General features: G+C 33.4%; 1 protein-coding gene across 1 annotated transcript in view; it reads left to right on the top strand.

Moving 5' to 3' along the window:
- LOC140171035 (uncharacterized) overlaps positions 1-9635 on the top strand; it is a 108995-nt gene extending 99360 nt beyond the window's left edge. The window contains exons 15-28 of the mRNA XM_072194216.1: positions 371-534; positions 688-817; positions 1023-1186; positions 1340-1469; positions 2103-2266; positions 2837-2963; positions 3905-4068; positions 4323-4452; positions 4912-5075; positions 5222-5351; positions 5992-6152; positions 6724-6853; positions 7477-7640; positions 9624-9635. Coding sequence (XP_072050317.1) covers positions 371-534; positions 688-817; positions 1023-1186; positions 1340-1469; positions 2103-2266; positions 2837-2963; positions 3905-4068; positions 4323-4452; positions 4912-5075; positions 5222-5351; positions 5992-6152; positions 6724-6853; positions 7477-7640; positions 9624-9635 — 1934 coding nt within the window. The remainder of the gene's footprint in view (positions 1-370; positions 535-687; positions 818-1022; positions 1187-1339; positions 1470-2102; positions 2267-2836; positions 2964-3904; positions 4069-4322; positions 4453-4911; positions 5076-5221; positions 5352-5991; positions 6153-6723; positions 6854-7476; positions 7641-9623) is intronic.
- The last annotated feature ends 1657 nt before the right edge of the window (positions 9636-11292 follow it).

An 11292-nucleotide genomic window follows, 5' to 3' on the forward strand; every position in this document is an offset into this window, starting at 1 on the left:
ATGAATACAAAGAACATACTACTCAACAGGAACTAGCATTTATGCAGTACTCGGTAATAAGTTATGTCCAACGATCTGACCCAAGTCAGCACTAGCCCCTATACTTTGTGTAAACATGTTCATATTCTACCAGCAATAAGTGAAGTGTTTTCTACTCAAAGCCGTTTTCTTTTAAGATGTTTTATATATATTAATGTATATTTATATCGAGGCTGTTGAGAACCAGAAAGCCGTAACTCACAAAGGAATCCCTTGGGAGTTAACGCTTTCTGGCTCTCAACCCTCGAGATGTTAGAAATAATGAATACATACCAAAAAGCTAACCTCAGTGAGTTTCACCATTCACCCAATTCAATTCATCCTGACATAGATTATCTGAATGCACCAAGATCCCCTACAGCCAGGAACATTGGCGCCATGAAGATTGAGATTACTTGGCCGCCACCACCAAGTGATAACGGTTCTCCAGTCACTGGATATATGGTTGAGAAATTGGACATGAAACAAAAACAATGGATCAAAGTCCAAGAAAAGGTAAGTATTCATGATCATGTTGATATACATTAATTTTATAGACTGGTAAATTGTAATGTTATAAATTTTAGTTTAAAGTTAAACTGTCACATTCTATTGGATATCAAATAAATATACTGACAAACACTACTTTTCCTTTTGCATTCTACAAAGGAGATAACCGATACCAAACTTGAAGTCAGTGAAGTGACTGTGGGCAATCAATATCAATTCCGTGTAGCAGCTTGTAATAAGGGCGGTGTCAGTGATTGGAGTCAACCTTCAGTCAAGATAATACCTTACGGTAAACTTTTTTAAACAAATAAAATATGTGATTTCTCGATTTGTCATAAAATATAAGTAAAACCCAAGAACCCTCTATGATATTGTCATATTTAAACAATATACAAAAATCAAACGCAGTTAGTAAATGTGAGAAATGTTAAAATAATTGTTACCGAAAAGTCGAACTGAGCCGCTTTCTCCCAATTTAATTTACTTTCACATAGATAAACCGAATGCGCCGAGTACACCTACAGTTACGAACATTGACAGGAAGAGGATTGAGATTACTTGGTCGCCACCAACAAGTGATAACTGTTCTCCAGTCACTGGATATATTGTTGAGAAATTGGACATCAAACAAAAACAATGGATCAAAGTCCAAGAAAAGGTAAGTCTTGATGATCATGTTGATATACACTTATTGTATAGACTGGTAAATCGTAATGTTATGAATTTTAGTTTAGAGTTAAACTGTCACATTCTATTGGATATCAAATAAATATACTGACACAAACTATTTTCCCTTTTGCATTCTACAAAGGAGATAACCGATACCAAACTTATCGTCAGTGATGTGACTGCGGGCAATCAATATCAATTCCGTGTGGCAGCTTGTAATAAGGGCGGTATCAGTGATTCAAGTCAACCATCAGTCAAGATAATGCCTTACGGTAATCTTTTTTTAAACAAAATATGTGATTTCTCGATTTGTCATAAAATATAAGTAAAATCCTAGAACCCTCTCTGATATTAGTTCAACAAAGTGGCTTGTAATTGCAAAAAGATACCACATATGTGACTACAACTTTGTTTAAACATTCATATGCTACCAGCATTACGTGAAGTCTTCTACTTGAACTACACAGTTCTCTCGTTTAAGAAGATTTCTATTTTTTCCTAAACGAAAAAGCGACTTGCTTCATTTCAATAATTTTAGAAGTTAACAATTTGACAACTGCAAAATTATATAAGAGGTATTTAAACAACATACAATATACAAAAAATTAAACAGTCTTAGTAGAATGTCAGAAATAATAAAATAATTGCTAATTAACCGAAAAGCTGAACTAAGTTGGTTTCACCCAATTCATCACCTTAACATAGATAAACCAAATGCATCATGAGTACCCATACAGTTAGGAACATTGACAACAAGAAGATTGAAATTAATGTGTGTCGTATTTTAACAAAAATCAAATGCTTTAAAGCAACAATGTTAGATGTAGTAAATGCAAGAAATAATATATGCTAAACAAATAGCTGAACTAAGCCGCTTTCTCCCAATCCAATTCACCTTCACATAGATAAACCGAATGCACCGAATATCCCTACAGTTAGGAACATTGGCAGCAGGAAGATTGAGATTACTTGGTTGCCATCAACAAGTGATAACGGATCTCCAGTTACTGGATACATTGTTGAGAAATTGGACATGAAACATAGCCGATGGACCAAAGTCCAAGAAAAGGTAAGCCTTTGTCATTTGATCATGTTGATAATAAATCATTGTACAAACTGGTGAATCGTAATTTTTATTTTTTTTCATTTCATTTCATTTATTTTATTTATTTTTGTTTATTTATTCATTAGACAACATACATCAAAATCAAAAAATAACATAAAGGAAAGCATTGACGCCAAAAGGTGCAGTCCCCCTACTCATGCAGTAAACCTCAAAATAAGTTTACACAGAATATATACAATTTAACACAAGAGACAAGAAAAAATAGCAACAATTTTGAGCACATAACGTGCGAGTGAAACTCATGTATGTGATAGAAGCTGAAGCTCTATGAAATGTTGTTTAATGCTCTGAGTTGTTTTTAAATGAGGCAAATGTGCACGTGACAAGGGAATTCGTAACATTATTATTTAGATTGAACCACATGGTTGGAAAGCAAATTAATAAAGATTTTTTAAATGCATCTGTTTTGGCCGTAATGTTATAAATTTGAATTTAAAGTTAAACTGGCACATTCTGTTGGCTATCAAATAAATGTACTGACAAAGGCTACTTTCATTTGTGCTTTCTACAAAGGAGATAACGGATATGAAACTTATCGTCAATGAATTGACTGCGGGCAATCAATATCAATTCCGCGTGGCAGCTTGTAATAAGGGCGGTATCAGTGATTGGAGTCAACCATCAGCCATCATTCCTTACGGTAACTTGTTTAGCAAAATGTTATGCAGTGATTTCTTTATTTGAGTAGGATTTAATCTTTCATTAGAGAAGTCCTTTTTAGAGGACTAGCGAGTGCCATCTTCAGAGCGACTAAATAAACATAATGATGCGCCTTATTTACACTAAGGGAATAGGACATGTCAAAATGATTGACATAAATCGTACCTTCGATTTCTTTATTTGTCATGAAATTTAAAAAAAAATCGAAGTAAAACCCTAGTCTATACTCCCTCTAGGATATAAGTTCAACAAAGCAACTTTTTTATAATTGCAGAAAGGTACCACATTTTGTGACTACTACTTTGTTTAAACATATTCATATTTTACCAGCATTAAGTGAAGTCTTCCACTTAAACTACAGTTCTCTCGTTTAAGATGACTTCTGTTTTCCCCCTAAACGGTGTAAAAGAAAAAGTGACTTGTTTCTTGAAATAATTTTAAAGGTTTAACAATTTGACAACTACAAAATTGTATATTTAAATACAAATATCAAACAATGTTATTAGTAGTTCCTCTTAAACTACACAGTTCTCTCGTTTAAGATGATTTCTGTTTTCCCCCCTAAACGGTGTAAAAGAAATGTGATTTGTTTCTTGAAATAATTTTAAAGGTTTAATAATTTGACAACTACAAAATTGTATATTTAAATACAAAAATCAAACAATGTTATTAGTAGTTCCACTTAAACTACAGGTCTCTCGTTTAAGATGATTTCTGTTTTTCCCCCTAAACGGTGTAAAAGAAATGTGATTTGTTTCTTGAAATAATTTTAAAGGTTTAATAATTTGACAACTACAAAATTGTATATTTAAATACAAAAATCAAACAATGTTATTAGTAGATGTGAGAAATAATAATATAAATGCTAACTGAAAAGCTTAACTAAGTCGGTTTTACTCAATTCAATTCACCTTCACATAGATAAACCGAATGCACCGAGTACCCCTACAGTTAGGAACATTGGCAGCAAGAAGATTGATATTACTTGGTCGCCACCAACAAGTGATAATGGTTCTCCAGTCACTGGATATATCGTTGAGAAATTGGACATCAAACAAAAACAATGGACCAAAGTCCAGGAAAAGGTAAAGTCTTGATCATGTTGATAATATACTTATTGTATAGACTGGTAAATTGTAATGTTTTTAAATTTTAAAACAATGGATCAAAGTCCAAGAAAAGGTAAACCTTGAACATTATTATATTATTATTATTATATATGCTAATTATATAGACTGGTATTATGACAATAAATTTGAATTTAAATAAACTGACACATTCTGTTGGATACAATAAATGTACTGATAAAAACCTATTTTCATTTGTGCATTTTACAAAGGAGATAACCGATACAAGACGTATCGTCAGTGATGTGACTGCAGGCAATCAATATCAATTCCGTGTGGCAGCTTCTAATAAGGGCGGTGTCAGTGATTCAAGTCAACCATCAGTCAAGATAATACCTTACGGTAATTTCTTTTAACAAAATGTTATGTGATTTCGTTAATTGTCAAAATCGTTTAAAATAAATCCCCAGTCAACACCCTCTCTGATATTTCAGCAAAGTTCAGCAAAGCAGCTTTGTTGTAATTGCAGAAAGGTACCACATTATTTGACTACTACTTGGTTTAAACATATTCATATTCTACCAGCATTAAATGAAGTCTTCTACTTGAACTATACAGTTCTCTCATCTGAGATGATTTCTATTTTTTCCTAAACATAGTAAAAGAAAAAGCAACTTGTTTCTTTGAAACATATTAGAAGTTAATCAATTTGACAACTACAAAGTCATATAAGATGTTTGTCATATTTAAACAATATACAAAAATCAAACAAAGTTAGTAAATGTGAGAAATGTTAAAATAATTGCTAACCGAAAAGCTGAACTAAGCCGCTTTCTCCCAATTCAATTTACCTTCACATAGATAAACCGAATGCACCGAGTACCCCTACAGTTACGAACGTTGAGACCAAGACGATTGAGATTACTTGGTCGCCACCAACAAGTGATAACGGTTCTCCAGTCACTGGATATATCGTTGAGAAATTGGACATGAAACAAAAACAATGGATCCAAGTCCAAGAAAAGGTAAGTCTTGATCATGTTGATATACACTTATTTTATAGACTGGTAAATCGTAATGTTATAAATTTTAGTTTAAAGTTAAATTGTCACATTCTATTGGATATCAAATAAATATACTGACACAAACTATTTTCCCTTTTGCATTATAGGAGATTACCGATACCACACTTATCGTCAGTGATGTGACTGCGGGCAATCAATATCAATTCTGTGTGGCAGCTTGTAATAAGGGCGGTGTCAGTGATTCAAGTCAACCATCAGTCAAGATAATACCTTACGGTAATCTTTTTTTAAACAAAATATGTGATTTCTCGATTTGTCATAAAATATAAGTAAAATCCTAGAACCCTCTCTGATATTAGTTCAACAAAGTGGCTTGTTGTAATTGCAAAAAGATACCACATATGTGACTACAACTTTGTTTAAACATTCATATGCTACCAGCATTACGTGAAGTCTTCTACTTGAACTATACAGTTCTCTCGTTTAAGAAGATTTCTATTTTTTCCTAAACGAAAAAGCGACTTGCTTCATTTCAATAATTTTAGAAGTTAACAATTTGACAACTGCAAAATTATATAAGAGGTATTTAAACAACATATATACAATATACAAAAAATTAAACAGTCTTAGTAGAATGTCAGAAATAATAAAATAATTGCTAATTAACCGAAAAGCTGAACTAAGTTGGTTTCACCCAATTCATCACCTTAACATAGATAAACCAAATGCATCATGAGTACCCATACAGTTAGGAACATTGACAACAAGAAGATTGAAATTAATGTGTGTCGTATTTTAACAAAAATCAAATGCTTTAAAGCAACAATGTTAGATGTAGTAAATGCAAGAAATAATATATGCTAAACAAATAGCTGAACTAAGCCGCTTTCTCCCAATCCAATTCACCTTCACATAGATAAACCGAATGCACCGAATATCCCTACAGTTAGGAACATTGGCAGCAGGAAGATTGAGATTACTTGGTTGCCATCAAGTGATAACGGATCTCCAGTTACTGGATACATTGTTGAGAAATTGGACATGAAACATAGCCGATGGACCAAAGTCCAAGAAAAGGTAAGCCTTTGTCATTTGATCATGTTGATAATAAATCATTGTACAAACTGGTGAATCGTAATTTTTTATTTTTTTTTCATTTCATTTATTTTATTTTATTTATTTTTGTTTATTTATTCATTAGACAACATACATCAAAATCAAAAAATAACATAAAGGAAAGCATTGATGCCAAAAGGTGCAGCCCCCCTACTCAGTAAACCTCAAAATAAGTTTACACAGAATATATACAATTTAACACAAGAGACAAGAAAAAATAGCAACAATTTTGAGCACATAACATGCAAGTGAAACTCATGTATGTGATAGAAGCTGTAGCTCTATGAAATGTTGTTTTAAAATGCTCTGAGTTGTTTTTAAATGAGGCAAATGTGCACGTGACAAGGGAATTCGTAACATTATTATTTAGATTGAACCACATGGTTGGAAAGCAAATTAATAAAGATTTTTTAAATGCATCTGTTTTGGCCGTAATGTTATAAATTTGAATTTAAAGTTAAACTGGCACATTCTGTTGGCTATCAAATAAATGTACTAACAAAAGCTATTTTCATTTGTGCATTCTACAAAGGAGATAACGGATATGAAACTTATCGTCAGTGAATTGACTGTGGGCAATCAATATCAATTCCGTGTGGCAGCTTGTAATAAGGGCGGTATCAGTGATTGGAGTCAACCATCAGCCATGATCATTCTTTACGGTGACTTTTTAGCAAAATGTTATGTAGTGATTTCTTTATTTGAGTAGGATTTAATCTTTCCCTAGAGAAGTCCTTTACAGAGGGCTGAGCTTTCGGAACTCTAGTGAGTGCCATCTTCAGAGCGACTAAATAAACATGATGATGCCCCTTATATACACTAGGGGAATAGGACATGTCAAAATGATTGACATAAATCGTACCTTCAATTTCTTTATTTGTCATGAAATTTAAAAAAATCGAAGTAAACCCTAGTCTATACTCCCTCTAATTCTAGGATATTAGTTCAACAAAGCAACTTTTTTATAATTGCAGAAAGGTACCACATTTTGTGACTACTACTTTGTTTATAGATATTCATATTCTACCAGCATTAAGTGAAGTCTTCCACTTAAACTACAGTTATGTCGTTTAAGATGATTTCTGTATTTTTCCTAAACGGTGTAAAAGAAAGACTTGTTTCTTGAAATAATTTTAAAGGTTTAAGAATTTGACAACTACAAAATTGTATATTTAAATACAAAAATCAAACAATGTTATTAGTAGATGTGAAAAATAATAATATAAATGCTAACTGAAAAGCTTAACTAAGTTGGTTTTACTCAATTCAATTTACCTTCACATAGATAAACCGAATGCACCGAGTACCCCTACAGTTAGGAACATTGACAGGAAGAAGATTGAGATTACTTGGTTGCCACCAACAAGTGACAACGGTTCTCCAGTCACTGGATATATCATTGAGAAATGGGACATCAAACAAAAACAATGGACCAAAGTCCAGGAAAAGGTAAAGTCTTGATCATGTTGATATTTATTGTACAGACTGGTAAATTGCAATGTTTTTCCCGCAGTGTGGGTATAATACTGAATTTGCTGGGCATAATATGACACAAGTGTTGTATCCGGAATTGTACTTTTGTAGTCGAAGAATAGAGTTGGAATAATGGTAAGTGTTTTCTTTACTTATTTATTAAATCTTTTATAAAATCTCTATAATGTATCCGCAGCGTGTAATAAGAGCAAATTGTCATCAAGACGAAGTTAGGCCGAACGTCGGAAGGCAATGTACAGCAATTGCCTTGATGTTCTTACTTGTAAGTTATCAATTACCATGTGATGAATGGAGTAGTAGAGACTTATTGCTGGCTATGCAATATGGTACGGAATTGTACGGTAATCTTATTAATTCTCAGTACAACGGAAGCCCGATTTTCTTAATGCCACAATATTTGCCAAATATACTGAGTGTAAGCATGGACATAATGGAAGAAAGACGAGCGAACTTACTCAATAGATTACAATCATGATACAATGTAGTACCTCAAGGCAATTGCTGTACATTGCCTTCCGGCGTTTGGCCAAAATATTGCAACATCGCCTTGATGACAATTTACTATTATTACACGCTGCGGATGCATTATACGCTATTATAACGGTCTCAATATACGTAAAGAAAACACTTACCATCATCCGAAAGTCATCAGGAACACTTAGGGACTGTTCACAAACACTTGGGGGGCTGATGCAAAAAAAATTCATCATGAACATTTTTCGGGGCCCCCTTTACAGACCTCAAAAATTTCAGGGCCCCCCTTTTTGACATGAAAATTATGGGTCGACCCCATAGAAAAGCATATAAACTCATTTTTTCCAGGAAAATTTGTGGTCATTTTTTTCAGGCTCAAAAAATTTCAGGCCCCCCCCCCTTTTTGCATCAGGCCCCCCTACAAGTGTTTGTGAACGGTTCCTTACACAACATTTAAGGCCAATAATTATAATATTAAATACAAAAATTATGAACATTAATGCATTCTTTTTAGCCAAATATTGGTTAAAATTACATAATTATGAGCAATATCAAATCATTGTAACAAATTGTTGATCTACCAAAAGGAGTTCAGAAAAACATAATTGCTTACATTAGCTCCAATGTATGAAGAATTACAAAGACAAATAATGCATAGGTCATAGCATTAAAGGTAACCTATGGTGTTTAACCTTTATTATCTTGGTAACTGTATGCATGTATACATTGTAGATAGTGCAAACTATTACGTTCTGCATTCATTTTGAAAGATCAGCAATTTGTTACAACTTCCACGAAAATGAAAGCAACCCTAATATTTGACCCCTATGCAAACTGAAAATTGACCCTTCACCTTGGGCACATAGTTTCTGAAATTTATGTCCTACTGATCCATGGGCATAGACAAATAATTTGAAATACATTAACCTCTGTATAAAGGTTTGGAGTCAATTTGCGGTCATTTTTTTCAAAATACTCACGAGTGCCAGGCTGGCACCCGCCACAATCTGAACTCACAGATATAGAAATGACCAAAAAAATTGTGCTAAACGGTCAAAACAAATATTCCTATTACTGCACCACACTACATGTAGTACTTCATTTTACAATTCAGGTTCACACATATTTTTCATACCAAAGTCACATAGGGGAGACCAGGGAGTGTCCGTCGTCGGGGCAAGTTTGCTCACCCCGTGTTTCTAAGTCAGCCCTTGCATCGTGATTCTTAATTTTCCTTCTGCCGTTGCTGAAAGCTCAATGTTCTTACAAATGTGGTAGTATTTAGCTACAGCATACGGCTTTAAAGTGTAAAAAATATAACCTTCTAACATGAAAATTGCCTTCTCTAAGCGAGATTGAAAAAAAAAGGCGAACACGTCCCCGTCTCCCCTATATATAAGTGCAACCAACAAATCACAACAAGCATAATACAAACTTTATCTCCTTCCTTTTTTCTTTTTACAGTGCAGTTTGTAACACCCCTTTTTAAAGTTATTCCCAATAAATGTCCAATCCAGCCCTTTCCCTTCAATAATTGCATTGTCTTTTTTAAAGACATTTCTTGTTAAATTTTAAAACAATGGATCAAAGTCCAAGAAAAGGTAAACCTTGAACATTATTATTATATTATTATTATATATACTAATTATATAGACTGGTATTATGACAATAAATTTGAATTTAAAGTTAAACTGCATGACACATTCTGCATGTTGGATACAATAAAATAATGTACTGATAATTTGGCATTTTACAAAGCAGATAACCGAAACCAAACTTATCATCAGTGATGACGTGACTGCAGACAATCAATATCAATTCCGTGTGGCAGCTTGTAATAAGGGCGGTGTCAGTGATTCAAGTCAACCATCAGACACGATAATTCCTTACGGTAACTGTTTTAAACAAAATGTTATGATTTCTTTAATTGTCACAAATCTTTTAAAAAATCAAAGTAAAACACCAGTCTACTTTGTTGTAATTGCAGAAAGATACCACATATGTTATGCCATCATGCAAAATTTATCGGAACTCGGAAATATTACATTTTCAATTTCTTATAGAATAGAAGCATTTACATAGCTGCATTTTGCAGAAAACCCAATTGAAATTGAACAACTAGTTCCAAAGATATGAGCAATTAAAGAGCTTCCAAAACAACAGGAAACAAAAGGAAATATTTTCTTTGTTTGGCTATATCTCCAAATTAATATTTCTGAATTCCGACTGATCTTGCTTGATCGCATCATATATGTGACCCGGCAGCACAAATGAGCTGTAAATTCCCTAAATTGTATTCTGAGTTACGGTGTAAAATGTGTACGAAGGTTGTATTCATCGGTAACTTAAGCTGGCCCGACATCGATCTCATTTAGATAGTGAAACACTAATCAATTATCCTATTGTTGAAGTGGATAATAAGCTTCTACCTTAGATGGCTATAGAACTTTTAATAGCTCTGGTCTTTGTAAATCCTGTTCAAGTGGTGGGTTGCCAGGCATTGTATTTTGTATAGGTATGCATAACCAACAATTAACAATGAGAGAACTTTCTTAAACCTCGTTGACTTGGGGATGATTTGAAATGACCGCCAATTATGACTGTTTGATATTTATTGCCAGCAATGTGGAATAAAAGACACAATGAAACGAAAAAAGCTATAATTTTGTTAGCAAAGTTTAACAAACCATAACCCCGCTTCTGGATATCGTTTGAAGTCAAATGATATACCGTTTTTAAGTTTATGATGTTTATTTTTTAAACACGCAATAAAACAAAATTGACCGGGGGAGGAATTTACGGCTCATTCGCCGTGAACGGTCACATACATGTATGTGCCTACTACTTTGTTTGGCCTCTAAGGCATGTAGAGACATGATTCTGGTGTCTATGCCCATGTTTTCAGGGTCAAGGAATTCATATTTAATGTTATTTTGATGATTTGACCCTTTGTTTACTATAAAAACCAAGATTGCCATCAAAATAGCAACTAAAGTGTGTAATTATTTATATTTAAGCTACGGTGACACAGGTATGAAGGTAATTATAGTTATTGAATAGGTTTTTAGGGGTCTGTGACTTAATGTTTGTACAATTTAGGCTACTGGTGGGGAGGAGTCGGCGACCTTCACGT

This window comes from Amphiura filiformis, chromosome 15 (assembly GCF_039555335.1).
Source record: "Amphiura filiformis chromosome 15, Afil_fr2py, whole genome shotgun sequence".
Lineage (NCBI taxonomy): Eukaryota > Metazoa > Echinodermata > Ophiuroidea > Amphilepidida > Amphiuridae > Amphiura > Amphiura filiformis.